A 26,573-nucleotide genomic window follows, 5' to 3' on the forward strand; every position below is an offset into this window, starting at 1 on the left:
CAGGTCCTCCTGAGTGGACACACAGTGTCACTAGTTCTGCTCATCATCTCCCCAGGGGAACGGCTCATTCCCATAACTGACCACCTAGCTACAAACTGAGCTGGAGTGACTCCTTGGTAAGGAATCTGTTTGATGAGCACATCACACGGTGCAGGGAAGCCTACTTACTGGTTTGCTGTAAAAGGCATTCCCGTGAAGACATGTATCGGGTGAAGCCCAGGCAAAGTGCAGATATTCCATGCCCTCCCTAGTGCTTGCCTCTGGGAACCAGCAGCATCCAGCGCTAGCCCTTGGGTTGTCATGGAAACGTCACCTGAAAGGTGATTCAATCTCTGGCACTGGGTGAGCAGCTCACTTCAAAGCTCACCTCCCTAACTAGAGGCTGTGAGTTAGGACTGACAGTGCCTGATCTGTGCTCTACTAAGAACTTCTAGGTGACCAGGCCTCATCCCTAAGAGGTAGCCAGCCATCATACACGTACATAGATACTATCACTTGTGGGTTTCCAGGATTTGGGAAGTTGTATGTCAAAGACTGCAAATATATACTTAACAATATCACACTTTAATAACTCCACTAAAAACTACTCTCAAGAATATACTACTTTGCTTAGTGAAAACTCTTGAGACTTTAAAGTACAACGGGGCTGAGGCTTAACTCACTGGCTGAGTGAATGCCTAGCTTGTACTAGACTCTAGGCTCAGCAGATGGCTTTGTTGTAAGTCACACAGCTGCTATGCTTCAGGCTAAAATGGAAAGCGAGAGGTTTACTCCTGGAGTCCTTGGCTTTCAAGACTGCACTATACTGTTCTTTAGACCTTGTTTAAGAGTAGAACCAACTTACCAAGAGTAAGTCCAACTCCAAAATAAAATGCTAGCGGTTTCTTCCCCACCATCCTATCGGCAGGATGCAGTCCAGGACCTCAGTGGATGCCTGAGGCTCTATACAATACAGGATCCTCAACATGGTGGTAATGCTCACCTTTCTGCTTAAAGGGTGCACTGCACAGCTTGCCTTGGTGCATGTCAACTGTTAGTGGCACTCCTCATGCGCTTTGGAGTCATTATTAAATGACATTATTTGAACACAAGCACTGTCATTCCACACACTCAACCTGATTACCAAGGCGGACAGAGAATGGGAAATGCCAGAAGAAGGGATTCGTTCTATCTCAGGAGGCAAGGTTCCATCATCCCATCTAGAAATGTACAAAATTTAAAACTGAGCAACTGCTTAGTCCTGGGATCTTCCATTTAATGTTTTCAGACCATTAACTGCATGTTAGTAAAATTGAAAAAACACACCCAAAGGCCAGAAAAGTGCTGCCTGTGACTCGGTCTTGCACTTTCTCCCATTCTGTCCATAGCTGAAATCTATAGGACGGCTTCTCTCAGGCAGCCAGCTCCTTACTGTGGGGACAGCATGTCGCATCTTCTGTGTCCTGCAGCACAGGTGCTTTGTTGGCAGTGTGGGGGCGGAGACTAAGCTGGATCGCTTCTTTACTGATACCCACCTGCTTCCAGTTTGTTAAACCACGTTTAAATGGCAAGGAATCACCTCTTATTCTTATTTTAAAAAAAAAATCCAAACAACTAAACGTAGAGGCTCACACTATCCACTGTCTGAGGGCCCGAGGAAGAGGGTCTCGCGGACATGCTCCTCCTCCAGTTCCTTCAGGTCCTCCAAGAGAACACTCTTCAAAGACTGAGGCATGATTAGGCGATCCAGACAACACAATTTAAATCTTTTGGGAAGAATTTTACTTGTACAAAATCTAGCATGATAGAGAAATATGAAATATTTAGATGGATCAATGATCGGAATAAATAAGAATATTTGGGTTGCTTTTTGGTTCTGTTGTTTGGGTTTTTTTGTGGGTGCACATTTTTTAACCAGGTTCTCATTAAGTAGCTCAGGCTAGCATCACACTATCTTCCTTTCTCAGCCTCCCAAGCTTCTGGATTTACAGGTCAGTGGCACCCTGAGTACTGGGTGCCTAATTCTGGATGTAATAAAAAGATCGGAAGCCATGTGGTGATGCGTGCCTTTAATCCCAGCACTCGGAGCAGAGGCAGGTGGATTTCTGAGTTCGAGGCTAGCCTGGTCTACAAAGTGAGTTCCAGGACAGCCAGGGCTACACAGAGAAACCCTGTCTTGAAAAACCAAAAAAAAAAAAAAAAAAAAAAAAAAAGAAAGAAAGAAAGAAAAAGATCAGAGACAAGTGACCGCTAGCACAGCTTCCAGCCCTCACATCAGTCAGCGGGCTGGCAAGGAGTAGCGGAGTAGCCTGGCACTGGCGTTCCCAGACACAGCCCCCTGGTCCTCAGTGCTTGCTTTGTTGATGTGGCGATGAAGGGTTCCTAGGGAGGCTTAGCAGCTCCTCAATCCTCTGAGCGTCTCCCTCAGGCTGAATCTTCTCCAAGCCACTTTCAATCTCCATCGGGAGGAGCTCAGTGACTTGCAGACTGCTTCTCCTACAATCAAAGGATGGACACGCGTCAAGTGCTGCTGTAGCACGTCTGTACAGAGACTGCGAACAAAGGGGCAGGGTCTGCCACACCCTCCCTGCTTTGCTCTGATACTTATGAGCAATGGTTCCCGCACTCACAACACAGACTTGCTTCTCTCTTATGCTGCTCCCCTTTCAGTCTAACCCTGATTTCCAGTCCAGTACCAACACGGACTGGACAGCTACCATATTCTGGGAGACTGCCCTGCAGCTCTTCCATGAGTAATGAGCCTGTGCTAAGGCTTACATATCAAAGCTGGGCTGCCCTCCTGCCCTCCAGACCTGAGGCTCATGAAGACCATGCAATAATGATCTAGGTGAAGTCATATAGGATAACTCTACAGATACTTATTTAGGAAGAGCAGAATCATATACATATTTATGAAAAGTAGAATCAAATTTCTAACAGATCAGTTCTTCTCCTAAATAGAATCTTAGTATCTTTGTTTATCAAGGCCACCTACAACTTAAATCTCAACCCAATCCAATTTGACCACTCTGCAACCCCACCTATGTCTAGTCTTCTATAGTTTCTGCTAGGACAATTTTAAAAACCATTTCTCTATATTATTTTTAAGCAGAGGCACAAATATAAAAAGTCACATAAACATTTAAACTAACTCTTCTTAGAAATACTATACACATATTCACGACACATCTACACTATACATCTAAATTTTGTTTGTTTGTTTGCTTGTTTGGTTTTCGAGACAGGGTTTCTCTGTGTAGCCCTGCTGTCCTGGAACTCACTCTGTAGACCAGGCTGGCCTCGAACTCAGAAATCCACCTGCCTCTGCCTCCCAAGTGCTGGGATTAAAGGCGTGCGCCACCATGCCTGGCTTCTAAATTTTTTTTTAAATTTTACTTTATGTGTATGGGTGTTTTGATGCATGTATTTCTGTGCACCACATGTATGTCTGATGCCTGCAGAGGTCAAAAGAGGATATCAGATTCCCCCAAAATACAGACAGTTATAAGCTGCCATGTGGCTGCTGGGAACTGAATCTAGGTCGTCTGGAAGAGCAGCCGGTGTCATCTCTCTAACGTCCACATTTTTTTAAAAGAAGACTTTCTCTCTCTCTCTCTCTCTCTCTCTCTCTCTCTCTCTCTCCCTCCCTCCCTCCCTCCCTCCCTCTCTCTCTCTCTCTCTCTTTCTTTCTTTCTTTCTTTCTTCCTTCCTTTCTTCCTTTCTTTCTTTTTCTGCAGACTTATTTATTTTTATGAGTACACTGTAGCTGTCTTCAGACACACCAGAAGAGGGCACTGAATGCCATTACAGATGGTTGCTGGGAACTGAACTCAGGACCTCTGGAGAGCAGTCAGTGCTCTTACCCGCTAAGCCATCTCTCCAGCCCTAGCGTCTACATTGTTAGCATTGTTCTTCTTGGCTGAAGAACTCCCTCCTTACTATACTGCATGTTACTGCCGTCACTGATAAACTCTCATTTGTTCCTATTTCCCCAAATGTTCATTCCTTCATAGCATTCTGTGTCATAACCAAATAGCTAATATTCTTTCCTTTCCAATCCTTTTTTAATCCTTTGTTTTTAAAAGAGAAGGCTTCTATGACATTTGGGGCACTAAAAATAAGTAGATGTTTCTATGGTTGTAATAGTTGACAATATTAAATTTTATGTTAGCGCTTAGACGTTAAATGCTTCATCCTAGGACCTGGACAACCACATGCTCGCTATGTTCTCTTACCACAGAGAGGAAGAACAGAAGGAATGCTGAGAAGCAGAGTATAGTCTGGACAAAGGAAGGACTTAAAGTTAAGGAAAGTACCCATGGTCCCAGCTAATTCCTGCCCTCGAGGTTGCACATACAATACTCCAGTACTCAGGAGGCTGAGGCAGGAGGACTCTTAGAGTCTGAAGCTATGCTGAGCTCAATACTGAGACTTTCAAACAATGAAACCTAATTTACAGTCACACTGAAATTTAAGCTCAGTTTTCAAGGTTTTATTGGTTCCAAATAATGCTTTTTCTCCTGTAGCGTTTAAGTCCTTGGGAAGAGACCTACTTAGTGTAATTACAAATGTATATCTGTAATTACAAATATGTGTGTGTGTGTAAAACACAAAAATTTCAAGTAAAAATCCTGAAAAAACCTACTCATCTGTCAATTAGAAAAGCAGCAACAATGACAGCAGACATGGTCTCTGACGTCTGCCCAGGAGCTAAACTGTGATGAACGCGAGTGCTCGCTCACTGGAGTGTGCAGACAGCAGCGCTGAGCCATCATTCTCAGCATCCTATCTAGAAATGGAGATCACTAAATCAGGCTTGTTGGTACAGGCTGTAATCCCAGCTATCAAGAGGCTCAACAAAGAGGATCAGGACTTCAAAGGCCAGACTGGGCAACCTGGTGAGATGCTGCTTCAAAGCAAAAATTAAAAGGTGCCTAGAGATTTAGTTCATTTTTGGAGTGCTTGAGAAGATCCTAGGAAATCTCTAGCACTGAAAATAAAACGGCACTGTAGCCCATGAACCGATGACACAGAAGAAACAAACATGGTCATGCTTTGCAGTGGCATCCATCCATGGACAACTAGTGTATCCACTTCAGCTCTTGGACTAGATCAAGACGACAAATTTCAAATGTGGACACTTAGCAGATAACGGTTTCACTTTTTCTCCCCATGAGACCACGTCTCGATATCTAAACCTGGAACTCATGGTGATCACCTTGCCTCAGCTCCCTGATGGATTAAAAATAGAAGCACCCGTCTACATCACTGCCCGCCCAAGGAGGAGCAGAAAGGCTTTCAGAGCTGGAGGAACTAGGTTATGAAAACCATCTTCCCGGCACAGCATGGCCACTACCTTGTGGCCACAGAGCAGCTGTGAACACCCGCACAACACTTGCACAAGGTTGGGCCAGTCACAATTCCTTCATGGATGGGAGAGAGGCTCAGGAGGTCCCCCCTGTCCCTGAGAAAGTCTTTAAAGTCTTAGTGGTTACTGAGGAAGATGCTTGCTTCAGTAGTACAGCCTCTTCTAAGATGCTTCTGCTCTTGTAAACAACCATTTACCAATGACCTGGTAGGAAATCTAGTTAAACCTGATGCTGTCTCTCTCTCACATACAACGGGGGGGGGGGGGGGAGGGGGAGGGAGAGAGAGGAGAAGAAGAAGAAGAAGAAGAAGAAGAGGAGGAGGAGGAAGAGGAGGAGGAAGAGGAGGAGGAGGAAGAGGAGGAGAGGAGAAGAGAAAAAAAGGAAGAAAGAAAGGAAAGACAGACAGACACACCTAAAGAAACAGCCTGGTCAGATTAAAAAGTAAAATCAGTGCCTTTCATTTTCCTGCTCTCTAATGGTCAGACTTAGAAGACAATACAGACTAGATGGACTGACAGCTCAGGAAGAGCAAACTGCCGCGGCCGGAGCAGTGCTTCTGAGATCCTCCGTCCATTGTCTGGGCTGTGCCTTTCCAGGCTCCTTACCACTCTTCCAGCCTCTGCTCGTGCAAGGCCTTCCATTCCTTCTGCCTTCTCTCCTGAACCGTCTCACCGGAGTACTTCTCCAGGGCCATCAGCAAGCTTCCCATGGGCGCGCTGAGGGCAGAACACAAAGTTCAAGGACAAAGTCATTAGCTTGCTCAACACAGGAGGGCCCTAATCATCTACAGCAGAGCACGGTCAGGTACAGAGAAAATTTTAAGGTAATATTCTTCCTGGGTTGTACAATGAAGGAAAACAATCATTGTAGTTTCTTTGACTGGTATAAAACAGCAATAGATCTAGAAATGGTTTGTTTGTTTGTTTGTTTGTTTGTTAAATCATGTCCTCTGCCATGAGAGCTGGTGAGCTGACCCTGCCCCTCGCTGGCTGCAGCACTCAGGAGAGCAGGTCCTGCACCTCGCCTGGGAAGCACAGTAGAGTCGGCCCTGGTGGAGGGGGAGCAGGTGAGCTGGTCCAGTGGGTGTGAACATAAGAGAGCAGGCCCTGCCACTCATCTGCTGTGATGTGGGGTGGGAAAGGGGGTGATGCCCTCCCACCCCTTACCCCTCACCTCCTGTGGTAGTTGGGAGAGCTGGCCCAGAGGTCACAGAGTGGGAAAGCTGAGCCTGCCTCTCACTGGTGGGAAAGTGGACCCTGCATCTAGCCTGGGCAGCACAATAGAGCTAATCCTGGTGGAGAGGGAGTGGGTGAACCAGCTCCTACAGCATGAGAGAAGGAGCAGCACTTGGGAGAGTGGGCCCCACACCTTGACTGGGCACAATGGCACTGGCTCTGGAGACATGAGGGCATGAGAGTGGGAGAGCTGACCCTGCCTCCTGCCAATGGCAGCACTGGGTGGCTTAGATAGAAGACAAGTAGCCAGGGGCTGACCAGGTCAGCTAGCACCCTGGTCTAGATGTAGGATTCTGAGTTGGGCCACCCTAACTTCTGTATCTTCTGTGAACCGTTAGGGCACATGTAAAGGTCAGTCCTACTGATCCAAAGCTGCAGGACCTCCATGACACAGGACAACCACAGGATAACCTGGAGGAGTCCTCCTGAGAATCCAATACTGAGGGTGTCACAGAAGCCAGAGATCTCAAACCAGAACGATGACTCATTGCAGTGAACATCTGCAAACGAAGGTGTGTGGGCAGAGGGGTGTACTGTGTGACACTGTGACACACCACAGCTTCCACGGTGCTTTCTGTGTGTTGCTGTATTTCCTGTCTTGTTTGTGCTTTTTACTGGGGGAGGAAGAAGCTGCAAGGGCAAGGGTGGATACCAGGGGGTGGGGAGACAAGTGAGACTGGGGAGCATGATGGAAGCTCACAATCAATACGTAGTTAAAAAGACACACAGACACACAGACAGAGAGTGGAAATGCAAGGACTAGTTTATCCATATAGCACCAGCCCTGGAGAGGAAGACATGGATGGGAATCCTTTGGTGGAAGAAGGAAACTACTAGCTTTGAGGGACAGAGTCATTAAACATCTTCATACTCTAGAGTCTGGTTGGTATACCTGACAGCTGCTATGTCACCAGGTCCATCCTAAGAGACTGATTTAGGGGCAGCAGTTAAGAGCACTTATAGCTCTTGCAGAGGACCCAGGTTTAATTTATACTGCTTCCAAGGGACCTAATGATACATACATACATATATATATGTATGTATATATATATATATATATATATATATATATATATATATATATGAAATAAAAATAAATAAATATCAAAACCAAAAAACAAAACAACTTCATTAGGGCCTGGAGAGGAGACTTGAGCTTGGATGCCCAGCATCCATATAAAAAGTCAGGTGTGGCAGCATGTGCCTGCGCTCCCGTTCTGGGGAGGTGGAGACAGGGGACTCCTGTACTGGGGAGGTGGAGACAGGGGACTCCTGTGCTGGGGAGGTGGAGGCAGGGGACTCCTGTGCTGGAGAGGTAGAGACAGGGGACTCCTGTGCTGGGGAGGTGGAGACAGGGGACTCCTGTACTGGGGAGGTGGAGACAGGGGACTCCTGTGCTGGGGAGGTAGAGACATATCAGCCGGGCATGGTGGCACATGCCTTTAATTCAAGCACTCAGGAGGCAGAGGCAGGCAGATCTCTGTGAATTTAAGGCCAGCCTGGTGTACAGAATAAGTTTTAAGACAGCCAAGGGTATACAGAGAAACCCTGTCTTGAAAAAAAAAAAAAACAAAAAAAAAAACAAACCTGTAAAGTCCATAAATCTAGCTATGCATGATATATCATGCTTATAATCTTAGCACTCAGGAAATCAAGGATGATAACAAGGTCAAGTCTAGCCTAGCCTACAGAGCATCTCAAACCTCTCTGTCCCCTCCCTCCAGAAAAGAAAACCGTAATTTACAGTGTCTCCCAACCCTGACAGAGTGGTCGGAAGGTGGGTGGGTAGGAAAGCAGAGAGGAAGGGTAACCCACTCAGAAGAACGTCAACGGGAAAACACGAGGATGGCAGGACTAGACTGTCTTTGTAAGCGCCTTCCCAAAAACCGAGGCGCAAGGATGTCAAGGCAGTGTCAAAAGCACTGCAGCAAAGACAGCTGGGGACAGGATGACTGACGGGATGTTCACATGACCTGTCTACTTCATCACATGGGAAAGAGCTGCAATGGAACTGAACAGAGAGCCCCATGACTATGTAGCTCTGGCTGTCCTGGGTTCAATCCTCTCAGAACCTCTCCCCCCTCCAATAAGGAATTGAATAGTCACAGCCCTTGTTGACATAAGACATATATCTTTTAAAGTCTCGGAGGACTAAATTTGCTCTTTATAGTTATTCTCTTTAGTAGACAGACAGTTAGGCTAAACCAAGTGAACACTTACCCCAACAACGCTCCAATTATACTACCAGCCACCAGGCCTCGAACACCTAAGTTTATTCTGAAAAGACCTCCTGTGACAGCTATTAAAAAGGGGAAAGAAAACAATATTAAATCATCTTTAGATGCTGCACTTCTATTTTCTCACAGTAAGAACACAGACCTCGGGCTGGAGAGATGGCTCAGTGGTTAAGAGCACCAACTACTCTTCCAAAGGTCCTGAGTTCAAATCCCAGCACCCACATGGTGGCTCACAACCATCTGTAATGAGATCTGACGCCTTCTTCTGGTGTGTCTGAAGACAGCTATAGTGTACTTACATATAATAAATGTTTAAAAAAAACAAAAACAGAAAACAAAAAACACAGACCTGTAAGTGAGCTTTCTGAACCCAGCATGAATGATGTAGTAACAGCCATGAAGGTAACTTTCTGCCTGCTTTACAGTCAGAAAGAAAACATTTTGTAAGTATGAACCCTCAGTCCCTCCTATGGCACTAATCCCAGTCTTTTCTTTCCCATTTCTTCTTAAAAGTTGACAGTTTATTTCACCTTCCTCCACACCTTTCACCTCTTTCATCCCCCACATCTCTGTTCCCCTACCAGATAAATATCTCTGTATAGATCTGGCTGTCCTGCAACTTGCTCTTTAGACCAGGCTGGCCTCGAACTCACAAGAGTTCTGCCTGTTTCTGCCTTCCAAGTGCCCGACCATCGACAACAAGCAACAGTAACAACAAAGCCCTTCACCTGCCCCAGAAGACTATGCCTTCTCCTAGCCTCACTGGTCTGTACTGCTTAGGGTACTAAACTGTGCATCAGGCAGACCTGCAGAGGCAGCATTTAGCATACAGTGCCACCTGCTGGTCAATACACAGAGTGCACCTCTTCTCACCAGAATTCCAATTCTAGGACACAGCTTTATAACCCATGCTGGCTTCAAACTCAGCAGGGAGCTGAGAATGACCTTGAACCTCTGACCTTCTGCCCTCTACTTTCTTATTTCTGAGTGTACAGTAGCCATGCACCACCACCTAGAGTGTGTGTGGTGCTGAGGAATAAACCCAGAGAGCAGTGCATAGGACGGGAGCATTCCACCAACTGCACTAATACATCCCAGCTATCTTTCCTCTTTACAACTAATGCCATCTTAGGTGGTAAAAAACTTTAGGTGTTTAGTTTGAGGTTTATACTTCTATTTAACTATTATATATTCATTTACTTTTTCTATACTGATCTTGTTTCAACTGTCTTCCTTAAAAAAAAAAATTTATAGCTGGGCTGGTAGTACAGAACTTGGGATGGCTCCAAGCCAGAAGCACATGGATTTCTGAGTTCGAGGCCAGCCTGGTCTACAGAGTGAGTTCCAGGACAGCCAGGGCTACATGGAGAAACCCTTTCTTAAAGAACAGAAAACAAAAACTGTTTTCCACACATTCTGCTACTCTCCAGCCCACACTGCACTCAAGCATGAGGCATCTGCTGCCCCTACCTTCCAGTCGCTGAGTTTACAGCTATGAAGACACCATGCCTGGACGATGCTTCCCTCTGCTTGCTTAAATCTACAGTTGAGTTCTTTAGCAAATTTTTAATACTTTTGTGAGTGTAAAAATGTACATTTGTGTTTGTGTATGATGCACGTTCATGTGCATGTGTGCATATATACCACAGCATGTATGTAAAGTTCAAAGGACAACTTCAGATATGGCTCCTCATTCTCAAGACGAGGGTCACTCTGTTGTTTTTCCACCCTAACTGTCCAAGGACCCCCCGTCTCTACATCCCATCTCCCAGTGGGAACGCTGGAATCACAGACACCTATGCTGTGTATCTAGCTCCCACAGGGTTCTGAGGATTTGAACTCGGGCCCTTCCATCTGCATGGCAAGTGCTTTGCCCACTGAGTCCTAGCCCTAGTCCTGCAGTGAACTGTTACTTAACTCCCACCGCTGCATTAGCAACACCAGCTACTTTGACTACTGTCTAATTTCCTATCTTTATCTATCTGTACGTGAAGACTCATTACCATTACACTTTGACATTACTTGATCCTTTGTCACGTCTGTCCAAGAGATAGTTTCCTTCAGTAGCAATTTCCAACCCCCACCCCACACCCCATTTTTCCATGTCTTGCTGTTAATACTGTTGAAAATGAACTTTTTATCTTTTTGAGACAAAGGCTCATGTGGGCCAGGCTAGCGCCAAACTCTATGCAGACAAGAAAGAGTGTGAGTTTGTGATCTTCCTGCGTCCATCCTCCAAGTGCTGGATTATGGCTGTGAGCTGGGAGTCCCAGCTTGAAAGCAGACAGCCCTGGAGCTGAACCGCACCCCTCACACGCTCTGCTTCTCCAGGAGTGCCTGCCTAGATCCAGTATATATGTTTTCCTGAGGAGCACGGGCACTGATGTCTGCTCTGAGTTTTATGATTTCCATGTCTGCTTCCTGGGAAGAGTCAGTCAACAATTCCTTGTAAGCTGTGACTAAAGTGTCTACCTTTAGCCAACGCATTTGTCCGTGGCTTAGAAAACGACGCATGTAAGCTTCAGTTTACTTTATCTTTCCTGGCTTTTACTTTCTGTGCCCAGAAGAAGTTACAAGCAACCAAGAAGAGCAGCTTTCAGGGCCCACACTCGTCTTTCCTGAGCACACACAGATCCCTATCATTGCTCTCTCTGGTTCTGTTTTGTTTTTTTAAAGGTATAGAGTTTTTAGATTCTGCCTAGATTAGCCTTGAACTTGTGGCCCCAAACATCACCAAATCCTTAAGCTAACGGTGACAGAAGCCCCTGACTGTAACTGTTTTAAACAATTTCCTGGCTACAGCATTTCCTGTGCTCCTCTCTAGAGAGCTCCACGTGCCGGGATAAAAGGCATGTCAGCAGTCCTGTGCTCCATAAATGGTCTCTCACTGCTAGAGGAATGGGGCTTGAAAGAAACCCAAACTCCTGCCATGGGAAAATCTGATCTTTGTACTTCACAGCCCAGCCTCACCTCAAGCTACTTCCCAGCCTTGTGCTTGAGACAGCTCCCTGCTTCCACAGAACCCTGGGAAGAGCCCCTCTTGACGCCCTGTTTAGCCCACTGTCCTCCAGTTTGCTCCTTCCCAGTCTGCCGGTGGCAGCTTAAATGATCTGAAAGGTCTCCTCCAACATCATCCATGTCATATCCATGTCACACCTACTTGTCACTTTCTGTCACAGGATCTGTTTTTGCCCGTCCTCATGGGCAACGTTTAATGAAAGCGGAAGATCTGTCTGTTTTAATAACCACCAAGGGTCAAATATGAGGCTATTCATAAGTACATTTTGTATGAATGTTGAGAAAGATACAGTGTGAAGCCAATCAAAAAAATCTGCAGTTCAGATTCATAAATCCTATATGTTCTAAACATACTTGAAATTAAAATGTGAACGAGAATAAAACTGCCTTACCTCCTGCAATGGCAAAATGGCTCATGGCGTCTTTATTTCGATACACAGTTAGTCCAGTGTTCACTGTGCTGGGGAAGAAGAGGGAAAACCATTTCACTCAAAGAACACGCCATTCATCTCCTGGCTGCTACTGTCACTGAAATGAGTTTCAAAATATCCTATTAGAAGTAAGAAGGTAAGGCCCGGAGAGATGGCTCAGTTGTTAAGAACACTGCATGCAAGCCGAGCGTGGTGGCACACGCCTTTAATCCCAGCACTCGGGAGGCAGAGGCAGGTGGATTTCTGAGTTCGAGGCCAGCCTGGTCTACAAAGTGAGTTCCTGGACAGCCAGGGCTACACAGAGAAACTCTGTCTCGAAAACCAAAAAATAAAAAAATAAAAAAGAGGACCTGAGTTCAAATCCCAGCAACCATCCGTAATGAGATCCGATGCCCTCTTCTGGAGTGTCTGATGACAGCTACAGTGTACTTACATATAATAAATAAACACATCTTTTTTTAAAAAAAGGAAGTAAGAAGGTATCTCAGTTGGTAGAGTGCTTCCTTATCATGAAAGTCTGGGTTCAAACCCCACATCACATCAGACTAGGCATGGTAGCTCACACCTCTAATCCAAGCATTTGATTTAGAGGCAAGAGGACCAGAAATTCAAACTCAGACTCACCTACAGGTCAAGCTCAAAGCCAAACTAGGCTACATGAGACTGTCTTTGAAAAAAACAAAAATGGGGCTAGAGAGACGGCTCAGTGGTTAAGAGCACTGGTTGATCTTCAAAGGACCCAGGTTCAATTCCCAGCACCCACACAGCAGCTCACAATTGTCTATAACTCCAGTTCCAGGAAATCTGACACAGTCACACATAGGATACAGTAGGCAGAATACCAATATGCATAAAATAAAAATAAATTTAAAAAAATAATAAAAATGTTAAAAACAAAAACGGAAACAAACAAACAAACAAACAAAAAACAACCAGAAACAACAGTCCCATGATTTCAATCTCTAGCCCATGTCTAGGCCCCTTCAGCATGTTCTAGACTAATATGCCTATGAGTTTTTAGGTAAACCTATTGAAGAATGTAACAACAATAAAATTTCCAGGACAAATTATTCATTCAAAACAGCAACTTATAAAGAAGGGCTCACAATTTTCTTTCTTCAAGATGCTAATTCAATCTTGGGCACGGTGGCACACTGTAACCCCAGGACTTGGGAGAGTAAGGCAAGAAGATTTCAAGTTTGAGGCTAGACTGGGGGCATAGTGAATTTAAGTTCAGCCTAAGATACATGGCACGTTACTCAGCTCAAAAAAATGGAAAAAAAAATCCCTATACCTGATTTTGACCCTGAGTTGTAGAGCTCTGTCTGTATATTATTTTATATATTATTATGTACATATTATTATAACATTATTATATATTATATGCATACAAGTTATTAAGAGAAAGGCATTATGGGGCCAGTGACATGACTCTGGATAAAGGCACCTGCTGCCAAGCCCAACCGAAGTTCGATTCCCCAGTAATTGCACGGTGGAAGGAGAGGACTGTAAGTTGGTCCTGGACTGCCGCATGAACAGTATGGTGCAGGCGTGTGCAGACACAGCGCATGCAGGCATGCACTTAAAAGGAAAGGCATTTTGAATATTCTCATGTGAGTGTTCAGTTTCTTAAGACCTCTTGCTCCAAGGATGCACTCCTCAAAGAACACGGGCACGGTGGCACTCATCTGCAATCCCAGGACACGGAAGGCTAAGGCAGTCTGAGGTCAGCATAGACTACACTGAGTTCTAGGTCAGTCTGTGATACAGCAAGACACCTCCCCCACCTCCACCCGCCACCAAAACAGGACAAAGACCGTCTTGTCCAACTGAGAACTTACTTAAATATGGTCACGAAAACTGCAGTTCTCCAACTCCAGCGCCAGCCATACCGGATGAAGCCCCTTGTGGCAGCACGGTGTGCACTTTGCTGAAAACAATTTGTTAAAATGCTGTGAGGTTTCAAGATAACCTGGACATTTTCCTTATTCTAAAACTTCAATAGCGAAATGTCAGCAGCAAATTACTCAGGTACACTGTGGTGTGTGAATGGCTCCCACAGACCCAAGTGTGTGAATTGTGGCCATAAGGAGTGGCACTGTTAGGAGGTGTGGCCTTGTTGGGGTAGGTGTGGCCTTGTTGGAAGAAGTTTGTCACTGTGGAGGCAGGCTTTGAAGTCTTAACATGCTCAAGCTACACCTAGTGTGGGACACAGTACAGTCTGCTTCTGTCTGCAGATCAAGATGTGAACCACAAAAAGTGTGACAACTCACTCAAGATCATAAATATCTCTTACACAACTGACTGCTTTGCGTACCCTACTCCACCCCTGGCCCAAGGTCATCCATGACAACTTGAGCATCACTTAAGAACTCAGTTTATTCCCTGCATGACCCCCCACTTTGGGAAGCTGTAGCATAATGGCTATGGGGATGACTGCATCTACTAGAGCTTCCTGCCCTCAATAAGTCCATGCTGAACCTAACCTGCTGCTTGAAGAAAGCTGCCAAGTAGAATGGCATCAAGAAGGTAGTGAAATAAATATCAGAGCTACCCTAAATGCACACAGAGCTATACCAAATACCAGGTGATCCCAATATCTTTCACAGTGATACCCACTCTTCCACCATTGATGCTGACATCACCGCCCTCAATGACCACTTTGTCAAGCTCATTTTCTGATATGACAACCAATTTGGCTAGGCAGCAGAGTGGTGAATCTCATGGTCCACCCAAACTTCAAAAAGTAGGAAGCCTGGCTAGGGCGTGGTGGCACGTGCCTTTAATCCCAGCACTCGGGAGGCAGAGAAGGGCAGATTTCTGAGTTTGAGGCCAGCCTGGTCTACAAAGTGAGTTCCAGGACAGCCAGGGCTACACAGAGAAACCCTGTCTTGAAAAACCAAAAAGTAGGAAGCCTTGGACCACCTGTTCCAGCAAGAACACTAGAGAAAAGACCCTCAGTTGCTGGGTCCTAGCTCAGCCCCCAGGGCACTGTGCATCTCCTCTTAGTTTCCATTCCGGGGCCCTAGAAGTAGAGGGGTTTAAGCAGACCTGCTCTCAAGTACCATCAATGAAGCTCACTGTTGGGGTTGGAGAGACGGCTCAGCAATTAAGAACACCTGCTGTGCCGGGCATGGTGGGAGGCAGAGGCAGGCGAATTTCTGAGTTCGAGGCCAGCTTGGTCTACAGAGTGAGTTCTAGGACAGCCAGGACTATACAGAGAAACCCTGTCTCGAAAAACAAACAGAAAAAAAAAACCAAAAAAGAACACCTGCTGTTCTCCCAGAGAACTTTACAATAACACATAGTGGCTCAAAACAATCCATCACTCTAGTTCCATGAAAGACTTCTGCAGACAGCAGGCATGCCTTGATACAGACACATACATGCAGGCAAATTTCACTGTAACCCTCACACCCAAAAGAAAGAAAATCTTTAAAAAGCGGGGGGGGGGGGGGGGGCGCTAGTTTTAGTAGGTATAGAGGCACACACCTATGATCCTAGCACTTGAGGGGCAGAGGCAGGTGGATCTCTGCATTCAAGGTCAGCTTGATCTACATAGTGAGTTCCAAGACAGCCAGAGCTACATAGTAAGACTGTCTTTGAAAATAAAAAAAAGTGTGTGGAGGGAGTGGGGTGGGGTGGAGTCAGGGCAGCCAGCTGTGGGTGAGGTTCAGTCCATCGGCATCATGTGGATCCAGGTACGAACTACAGATGGGAAGGAGACCCACACTGTGAACTCTCTGTCCAGGTTGACCAAGGTGCAGGAGCTGAGGAAAATGATTGAGGAACTGTTTCGCATGGAACCCCAACTGCAGAGAGACTTTTACAGGGCAAACAGATGGAGGACGGCCACACACTTCGATTATGATGTGCGCAATCCAGCTGCTTATGCGTCAGTCTGGCACTGCCTCACAGTACAAAAGAACAGGAGTCGGAGCTCAGACTCTGGCTATGGTGTGGGTCACAGTGAATCAGACAAGTCGTCCACGCATGGTGAAGGGGCAGCTGAAGCTGATGACAAGACTGTGGGGGAGGACACGGACCTGGGGCTGTACAAGGTTAATTGAGTATGTGGACGTGCGTGGCAATATCATCGGTGCATGGTTTGAGGCCCAGGTGGTCCAGGTACAGAAGAGAGCCCTATCTGAGGAAGAGCCCTGTAGCTCCAGTGCCATTACGACCTCGGAGGATGACATCATGTAAACTATCCAGAGCATGGAGAGGACGTTGTCAAAGCCAAGAATGTTCATGCTCGAGCTCGCACTGTGATCCCGTGGGAGAACCTGGAGGTGTGTCGGGTGGTCATGGTCACCTACAAAGTGGACTACCCCAGGAAACGTGGCTAATGGTATGATGTTGAGATCTGTAGGAAGCGCCAAACCAGGATGGCACGTGAGCTATACGGCAACATCACACTCTTGAATGATTCTCGCTCAACAACTGTTGGATCGTATTTGTGGATGAAGTCTTGAAGATTGAGCTCCCTAACAAGAGGAGCCCCTTGATCGATAGCTCCTCACAACCTCCTCCTGCCCTCCGGAACACAGGGAAGATCGGCCCATCCTGCCGGCACTGCAAGGATAATGAAAACAAACCATGTCGCAAGTGCCACGTGTGTGGTGGGTGTGAGGCTCCCGAGAAACAGGTGTTGTGTGATGAGTGTGACATGGCCTCCCACCTGTACTGCCTGAAGCCACAGCTTACCTGTGTCCCTCCTGAGCTGGAATGGCACTGCCCCAGCTGCCGAACTGACTCCAGCGAGGTGGTACAAGCAGGGGAGAAGCTGAAGGAAAGCAAGGAGGAGGCTAAGATTCCTCCTATGGTGCCATCGCCTTCGTTGAGATAACACAGAGCCCGAGCCCTGGACCCGGGAAGGCAAGGACCGCACTCAGGCCCTGGGGCTCACTATGCAGTACCCTGAAGGCTACTTGGAGACCTTGGCTAACAAGGAGAACAGGAAGCACCCGGCCAAGGCCTTGGAGCAGGGACCCTCATCTTCCAAAATAGGCAAAAGCAATCGGCAGTCCACAGGCTCAACCACCCCCAGCCCCCGTGTCTCTAAGAAGAGCAAGCTGGAGCCATACACACTACCAGTGCAGCAGGCCAACCTCATCAAAGAGGAGAAGGGCAACGCCAAGCTGTGGGATGATGTGCTAAGTTCATTTTAGGTTGGGTCCCAGATCTCCTGAGCAAGGTGAGAGAAGCTTTCCAGTGCATCTGCTGCCAGGAGCTGGTGTTCCGGCCAGTCATCACCGTGTCAGCAACCTTTGTAAGAACTGTCTGGACAGGTCCTTCCGGCCCAAGTGTTCAGCTGCGCAGCCTGTCGCTACGAGCTGGACCACAGCTCCCCAGCCCGGGTGAACCAGCCCTTGCAGACCGTTCTCAACAAGCTCTTCCCTGGCTATGGCAGCGGCTGGTGATGCCAAGATGAAGGCAGAGGGCTCATGGTTCCAAGTTCATAGTGTGTTTAGCTTGAAGGTGTTGTCCTTCCATGTCTGTCCCCGGCAACTCTTCTGATCTGGTCACCAGTTAACCAGGCACCTATAGGAATCCCATGTTCTGGCTACCAGTTAGACTTCTGTTTTTCCTCCCCCACACTCCCCTTCTATAACAAAGCCTGTAATTTACTGTCCAAGAGAAGGAAAAAAAATGTTTTCTCTTTCTTAATTTTTTTTCTTCTTTTTGAGATGAGTTTAGAATCCACTGAGTTTCATACCAGGCCTCATGTCATGCTGGTAGGAGTTCTCCTCACACCAGCTGCCTAGAAACCATCTGCAGCCATCTTTGTCTTCCTGGCAGCTATCCGTGTGCTTCATTCCAGGGGTGGCCCCTGCAGCCGCCCCTCAGACCTTCATAGATGCCCTGGCCCGCGCCATTCACTGACACGATTGCAGAGGGAGTTGGCTGTGGCCTCAGGCCAGGGGAGCAGCTAGGCTGAAGCTGCATGTGGCTTGGGCTGGCCACTTCTTCACTCCTCACCACTGAGCACTGGATGCCCACCGTGGAAGCCTGGTTTTCAGAGAGTGCACTGGCTGGGTGTCATGGAAGGCTGAGATGTGTTATCAGTTCCATCTCGTTTTTAACTCAGCAACTGAGAATTCTGAGGGTTTCTGTATTATGGTTTTTTTTTTATTTTAATTTTTATTTTTTAAAGCAAGATAAATGGTTTCCTCAATGACTTTCTTTTGTAGTTACAGCCTGTACTGAGGAAGATGTTTTCCTTGGTTGGTTTTTGTTTCTTTTGTAACTTTACCAAAGTGTGCAGGTGTTTCTCATGGAAACTGAACCATTTACTACAGGCAGACTAGACAGCACAGTTCTAAGGGTTGTGTTTTTTCTGTGTGTGTGTGTGGTGGTGGTGGGGGGAGGTGTTCCTTGTTAGATTGTTAACATATTGCAATAAAATAAAATTCTGTGTGGATGTTTTCTAAAGTTCCATATTTTTTTTTTGGTTCAGATTTTGGATCTCAATAAATTTTTTTCTGCAGATATAAAAAAAAAAAACAAAAAAACAAAAACAAAAACAAAACCCAGCAATGAACAGTGTTATTTTCAACTAAGCAGTCTGTCAATTAAATAGTAACTATAATGACAGTTATTAAACCAGCAATAGCAGTGCCTGTTACACTCAAGAGAAACTGGTGAAAAGAAAAGAAAACACCAAATGCTAAAGAAATGCTTATTTAAAGGCAAGGATTGAAGTAATATAGATGTGGGGTGGAGGGGGAAGAAAAAGATTTACTGAGAGCCCTTTATGCAAAAATAAGCTAATGGCTTAACCAGTAAAGAAGCTAGCCACTGGGGCTGAAGAGATGGCTCAGTGGTTAAGAGCACTGACTGCTCTTCCAAAGGTTCTGAGTTCAAATCCCAGCAACCACATGGTGGCTCACAACCATCCATAGTGAGATCTAATGTCTTCTTCTGGCATGTCTGAAGATAGTTACAGTATACTTACATATAATAACAAATAGATCTTTTAAAAAATGAAAAGAAGCTAGACATTAAAGCCTGACCACACAGGTTTGAAAAGCTGGATTCAGTGGCCTGAAACCTAACTGTAGCACTCCTAAAGTGACATGAGTTACAGAAACAGGAGACTCACCTAGAAATTGAGGGCCAGTTAGCCCAGAGTACACAGAGCACTGGTAGAAACAAGAGGTGACTCCCAACACTGTCCTCTGAATTTTACAAACTTACGAACATGCACAGACATACACACACTCACACACTAATAATAATAAATAATAATAATAATAATAAAAGTTAATGTATTCCCCCATTTACATTTAACAATATTCTCTTCGGGAAAGTGCTTTAGTTCTAACTAGAGCTTCAGCGGGGAAGTTTGCCACCACTGTCATTAGGGTAGTAAGGGATAACTTCATAACTGAAAGGGGTGCTGTCTATCTCCACAGCACATTTTCATCTAGGAGCCCATCAAACCGCAGGTCTGCTGTATCAAGTATATCATGAGGTACAGTTTGTATTTGTTAGGATTATGAGAAAACCCATGTGAAGATCCTAACTCCTTATGATCTTGGGCAAGTCAAAACTTCTAGTATAGTGGACAGGGGAGCCAGAGAGGCTCAGCAGCAGAGAGCACTTGCTGCTCTTGCAGAGGACCTGAGTCTGGTCCTTAGCATCCATGGAGGGCAGCTCACAACTCCCTATAACTTTAGCTCCACGGTATTTGATGGCCTCTGTAGGTACCTATATATACACAGTATAAACACACACACACACAAAGTAAAAACTAAATATTAAATACTAAAATTGGTTATGTCTGAACTCATAGCTTTTAATAAATAGGTAGGGACAGCAACAGGTGTAGAAAGCAAAGCACATAGAGAGCACAGCACACACAGGACACAGCTTTCCACTGTGTGCACCCACAGTCTGAAAGCAGTCACACCCTGGAGCACAGAACACACTGATGAGCCATGGCTTGCTTTCCCTAAAAGCAATCTTGGTTCCACCTTCAAACACAGTCCTGGGGAGGCAAAGGCAGGAAGATCCCTGTGAGTATGAGTCCAGCCTGGTCACAAGTTCCACAACAGCCAGGAATACAGAAAGAGACCTTGTCCTAAACAAAAATAGAAACGGAAAAAGTTCCTTGGAATTAGAGTAAAAGCTGTGCCAGCCAGAATTACTATGAGCTGAAAGCCAGACTAGACTACAAAGCAAGATTCTTCTTTAAACAAAAGAAAATAAAACAATCAAACAAGAAGCATCTCAGGGGCAGAGAAACTACTTAAAAAGGACCTACGTGGGGCTGGAGAGATGGCTCAGCAGTCCAATTCCCAGCAACCACATGATGGCTCACAACCATCTGTAATGAGGTCTGACGCCTTCTTCTGGGGTTTCTGAAGATAGCTACAGTGTACTTACATATAATAAATAAATCAATCTTTAAAAAAGTAAAAAATAATAGAGGACCCACGTGTCCCAAATACAAGACAATGGGAGTATCAGAAGAAAAGACAATGATGGAATATAAGTACTGAATAAATGAGACATTCTGAGTACGTACAGATAGAAAAAAATTATAAATAGGAATCACATACTTCAGACCAACACACTGGTCATGAGCAGGCCACATCAAATATGTGTTCCCAGAAGAGGACTAATGACCCTGTGGCTACCCTAGTTTATGCAAGACATTCTGAAACTCACACAATAACAAAACTACCGAGCACATTTCTCAGAACAACTCATTATTAACCAAGTAATTAGTCAATTAAATGGATGAGTAAAATGGAATAGAATTGGGTGACTACTACTACTTAGCACAACACTAACCAATGAATGTAAAAAAAATTATGCTAGAATTAGCAAAAGGCTATTTGACAATCACAGCAATAAAAACAACTTTAGAGTTGAATTCTAAAAGCACAGGGTAAATAGAACTGGGACAGTACAAGAATCTATAAAGTACTCATTTCCTCAAAGAAAGAAAGCAGGGATTTATATTATTATAAGAACCTGGAGATTTTATTTTAACCTAGGAACTAAAAGTTCATACAACACATCAGAGAACAAACAGATGTGCCTCTGAAGGGAGGTGCTGAGACACCAACCCTAGGTACTACTGCCAAAAACACGTCTACACCTTTTTTCCCCACTTCTCACAATTCTCTGTGTGTGTGAGTTCCTGCATTTGTGCGTGCATGTGTGTGTGTACAACTGCCCAAGGGCAAGACTGACAGAAACTGTTTCAGACTAAAGGATCCTTCAGAGGCACGAGGCAAATTCAGTATGTAATCTACCATCAGATGCGAAACCAAAAACCATCCTTCTTTTAAACAGGTAAACTGAAGAATTAGGAAATTCACCTAGGTACTTAGCATTAGTACTTCCGCTGTTAGTAAGAAGAGATCCGATTTCTCCACCTTGACATTCCAAAATCCTCCCAACCCAAGACCTAACAGAAACAGATGTAAAGAGAATAAATTGATTGTCCGTAGGGATTAGGCCATTAATACTCACCACAGCATCAAATCGGTTATGATAAATCTCCGCTTGGCTCTGTTCAATGTAGCGTTTTTTAGCATAAATAAAAGCAGGTATTCCTCCATATGCCCAGCCAATGATGCCTGCTGAAACTGCTGCCCTGTAGATATAGTCAATTTCCTTTGAGAATCTCTGTTGTTCACTAAAACACCAAAAAGAAAATGTTGTTAGGACATTATATGAAAAACTGTGTTTTGGATTATTTCAGATGCTTACAACCTTATTTTTTGCTATGAGTGGAACTGATTAAATCCTTTTGTGAATTAATGCAGTTATAGAAGAGCAACACAAGTTTGGTGGACAGCGGTAACTACAGCACTCAGGAGGCTGGGGTAGGCGAAGCACGAGTCTAAAGCCATCCTGTGCTGCACAATGAAACCCTGCTCCAAAAACAAAAGTAGACAGCAATACCTCTGTCTGAAGCAAAAGCAATCTATGCCATTAGAAACTAGCATAAGAAACAGCCTTGGGAAGAAGGGCACAAAGGGGAACTTCCAGGATACTGCTCACAACAAATATGCTCATTTATGAAGACCCATTAATAAAACACAGCTCTATTTTTCTAAATATACTATACAATCTTAGAAATAAAAAACTTTTAAGCTGGGTATAGAGACTAATTATTTCCATTTTTAAATTCTAAGCTAATATAGACCACATAAACTCATGAAATTTTTGTTTGCTTATTTGTTTGTTGTTGTTGTTTTTGACAGGGTTTCTCTCTGTAGCTCTGGCTATCCTGGAAAACTCTCTGTAGACCAGGCTCTAGGGCCAGGACCCAAACTCACAGAGATCCTCCTGCCACTGTCTCCTAAATGCTGGGATTAAAGGCTACCCAGCTTGAACTCATGAGATTTTTAAGAGCAATATTTAAAGCATGGATTTTAAACACCTGAAATGTGGATTCTAAAGATGTCAAAACCCAGAGGCTGGAGAGATGACTCATCCAGAGGCTGGAGAGATGACTCATTCAATGGTTCAGGGCATTTGTAGAAGACCCAGACTCAGTTCCCATCACCCACACAAAGGTTCATGTCTATAGCTCCAATTTCAGGGGATCCGACTCGGCTGACCTCCTGGGTACAAAGCACCTACACAGTGAGCATATATATATATATACACATACATACAGGCAAACATTCAAAAACATGAAGAAAAAAATGAACAAATAAATCTCATTTTTTTAAAAAAAGAAGTTAAAGTCTAAACATTGGTTGTAGGATATACTCAGACTATCACTACAAAAAGCACTGAAAGTCCTCACAATGGCCCCAGCTTATAGTCACAAAGGTTAAGAGGCTAGGCAGGAAAATCCCTGAGCCCTGGAGGAACCCAGTGAGAGCAGATTCTTTATTGAGAAAGCGTCTCACATTGACCAGGAACTCCTGATCCTCTCGCCTCCACCTCCCAAGTGCTCGCATTACAGGCTGCTGGGAAAACGGACTATGTAGTAGGCAGCGTGGGACAATCTAAAGTGAGGAGGAACTGTTTAATTCAAATCATGCCTCTCAAATACATAAAAACTAGAACTTTTAAAGAGTTTGCAGGATGCACTATTATATTTTTGGTTGCGAGCCTAGCCTTTAATGGCTGAGCCACCTCTCCAGCCCCAGGATGGCCTCTTGAAATAGCTAAACAATACTGCACTCCTACAGTGACACTCCTAAGTGGACCACTGTTTAGATTACTAGCTTTCTTCTGAAAGTGTTCACAATCACTACACTCTTCCTTCGTGGACAAGAAACTTAAAACCCTTTAGAAAACAAACTCTTACTTTTACATTAATAGGAAAATGGGCATACTTTATAGTTTATGTATTTTACATTGAACAGAATTTTTAAAATCTAAATTAAAAACTGATCTACAGTAGGACTTAGGTAAAAAATGTTTAAGGAGGAAGTTTAACAAGCTAGGAGGTCTCTGCGCTTTGCCTCTTTGGTCCTGCAAACAGCTCAGTGAGTAGGATTTTCCTAAAGGTACTGCTGTTAAGAGCCCAAGCCGAGCTTGACCACACCCTCCCGTGATCTGCAGGGCTTGGAAGGGATGCAGGGTCATCCTCAGCTGCACAGGCATCTGAGACTGACATGGGCTGTCTGAGACCCCACAAGGAAGCTCCTCTAAGAAAGAAAACGAAATATAAAAACTGTCACAAAAGCAGCCAAAGATAATGGGGCCCAGTAACAGGATTGTCTCAACTCAGAAACAGTGGGACTGTAACCTGCAATCTGCTAAATAGTATGCAACCAGATCAACCTCTCAGAACCTTGGTTGTCCCTTTCATAGACAAAAGCATAAAAATTGCGTTAGATTATTTTCCCTGTTTCTTTTCGTTCCAGTACTCTACGGCTTAAAATACTGATAAAAATGACCATCTTCTGTGAGTCATGGTAGTACGGTTATGCACATATATATTTTTTCTCTTACACACTACACAAAAATCTTTCAAAAGCCTGGCAGTGGTGGCACATGCCTTTAATCCCAGCACTTGCGAGGCAGAGGCAGGTAGATTTCTGAGTTCGAGGCCAGCTTGGTCTACAGAGTGAGTTCCAGGATAGCCATGAAACTCATAGAGAAACCCTGTCTTGAAAAACCAAAATAAAAAGCTTTCAAAAATATACAAACTTTTGGGAGGACCTCTGAGAAAAACTAACACATTATTTCTTAAAACAAAGATGATGGGGGCAGAGCAATGGCTCAGCAGTTACCAGCATTAGGGCTTGGATTCCATTCCCACGAGGTAGCTCTCATGGTTATCAGGAAGGCACACAGACATGCACACAGACATACACACAGGCAAGACACTCATACACATAAAATAAAAATAATTTTTAAAAAGAGATGCTGAAACTAATAGAATTATTAAATACAAGTCTGCCAGCTCCCTTGTCCAAATTTATTTATAATCACTTGATAACAGTGTAGTATGGTAAACTACTTCATGAAAAGAGATACTTTCACCATTGATTAATAAATGAATAACGTTAAATAAATATCAGGTGAAAGTAATGCAGGATTAATCATTTACTCCTCACATAGTTTATTTTAGTATCTTCTGCAAAGGGAGATGGAGCTGGGCGTGTAACATCTGTGGCAGATGACCAACCCCCATCAGGGAAAAAAAAAAAAAAAAAAAAGAGAGGCTCGGCCCAGAATCCCAGAAGACCCGGCTGTAATCCCAAAATCTGGGAGGTTGAGAATGGATTGTAGCTTTGAGTTTCAGGCCAGCTTGGTCTACAAGCACAGCAAAACTCTTGTCTCAAAAAGGAGAGTTGGGGGACTAGAGGGATGGCTTGGCAGCTAAGATCGTGTACTAGTTTTACAAAGGATCCGGGTTCAGTTCTTAGAACCCCTGTAACTGTGACTCCAGGTAACTCCAGATCCAGGAGAATCTGACACCTCTGGCTGAGGGCATGTGCACTCTACTGCCCATACCCAAATACCGACCCCCACATACAAGTAGTTCTTAACAATGGAGGTGGGAACAAGGGGGCAGAGCTGCTGGAAGGTGCGGAGAGGAGGAGGAGGAGAACAGTTGTCACTGTTTTTTTTTTTTTTCTTGTGCAAAATAATAATGATAAATTAACAATTCTCTCTGTCCTTCCAGCTTCTGGAGTATATAAAGCCATTACTGACAAAGAAAAATCAAACGAAATACGAAAAAACAATATTAGTGTAGACTTCACAATATAGTTCCCAGTGATACTACATGACAATAATCGAATGAATCCAATTTTTCTAATATGTAAAGTTAGGGTACTGGTTTCACGAGAACGATACTGTCTTAAGAGTGTGACTCTGAGTGAATCCGACTCAGAAGGCTGCATGTCAACCAGGTCGGACACTATCCGGGCAGAGAGAACTTTCAGCGTCGCAGGGACCGCGCGCTGGAGCTCGCCCGGGCTGCGGCCGTCCCCCGAGCATCCCTCCCCACACACCCGAGACATTTTTACTCTTTGGCAAACAGCTGCCGGAGGCGGTCCCATCCGGATTCCAGGGAACCGGGGTCTGAGACACCTGAACGCTGCTCCCGATCCTCCACAAAGCCTGGGGAATCCGCAGCCACCGCACCGGCAGCAAAGACTCGGGGGAAAGGACCCCAGGCTCCGCAAAGGCGGCTGCGGGGAGCGGGCGGCGGCGCGCCCATGGCGCCCTCCTACCCGCAGAGAGACAGACACCCCAGGGTCGGCGGGCACCGTGGGAGAGGGTGACCTGTACAGCCCACTAGCGGCACGTTGGGGGACACTGAACCTCACATCCGGTCCCCAGCCGGCTCACTTCCGGAAGCTCTCGGAAAGGAGACCGGAAGCCCCGCCCCTAGTCGCGCAAAGGCGGGGTGAGGGCGGGGCTCGGGACGTAGAAACTGGAACTGAGAGCTCTTTCGGTAGCGCAGGGTTAGGGATCAGTCGAGCCCCGGAAGTGAGTTGGCGGCCGTTTCGTTTCATCTCAGTGATGTCCTTTGGCGTTTGCGCCCCGTAACTCTGGTCTTCTGGACCTGCTCAGCTTGAAGTGCTCAGGGGCTTAAGTGAGATGGCTCATGTAAGATGCAGAAGGCCACGCAGAAGGGGACAGTACTTTAATCACTGCAAGCGCAGTGGGGAAAGAGGTAGGCGATGCGCTTCTAGGCCACGCCCTGGCGGGCCGGAGGAGCTTCCTGGGCGGAGCAGAGTCTAACCTTAGGGCGCACCCGAAAAGGTCCAAGATTTAAAAACTATTTTTGAAATATCAGCTGTGGGCATTTTTTTCCCCATAACGTGGGCTCCACTACAAGTATCCGTATGCTTACTGCTCCGA

At 45.3% G+C, this 26,573-nt stretch overlaps 1 protein-coding gene and 1 pseudogene across 3 annotated transcripts; one reads left to right on the plus strand and one right to left on the minus strand.

Moving 5' to 3' along the window:
- Window positions 1–1,234: 1,234 nt before the first annotated feature.
- Window positions 1,235–26,170, minus strand: Timmdc1 (translocase of inner mitochondrial membrane domain containing 1). Of its 3 annotated transcripts, NM_024273.2 has the most exons (7): window positions 25,733–26,055; window positions 21,759–21,924; window positions 14,111–14,199; window positions 12,231–12,298; window positions 8,804–8,882; window positions 5,954–6,064; window positions 1,235–2,475 (listed from the first exon to the last, which is right to left on the minus strand). In NM_024273.2, the coding sequence occupies exons 1-7, from the start codon at window positions 25,924–25,926 to the stop codon at window positions 2,325–2,327; spliced, it is 858 nt and encodes a 285-aa protein (NP_077235.2). In that variant the 5' UTR covers window positions 25,927–26,055; the 3' UTR covers window positions 1,235–2,324. The 3 variants fall into 3 exon arrangements, with proteins under 3 accessions (NP_077235.2, XP_006522776.1, XP_030105189.1); XM_006522713.4 differs by lacking the exons at window positions 1,235–2,475; window positions 5,954–6,064; window positions 8,804–8,882 and adding an exon at window positions 9,092–9,237 and having other exon boundaries at window positions 25,733–26,170; XM_030249329.1 differs by lacking the exons at window positions 1,235–2,475; window positions 5,954–6,064; window positions 8,804–8,882; window positions 12,231–12,298; window positions 14,111–14,199 and adding an exon at window positions 20,050–20,355 and having other exon boundaries at window positions 25,733–26,170.
- On the plus strand, window positions 15,910–17,886 carry Gm15953 (predicted gene 15953; annotated as a pseudogene).
- Window positions 26,171–26,573: the final 403 nt, after the last annotated feature.

The sequence above is a fragment of the Mus musculus genome, chromosome 16 (assembly GCF_000001635.26).
Source record: "Mus musculus strain C57BL/6J chromosome 16, GRCm38.p6 C57BL/6J".
Lineage (NCBI taxonomy): Eukaryota > Metazoa > Chordata > Mammalia > Rodentia > Muridae > Mus > Mus musculus.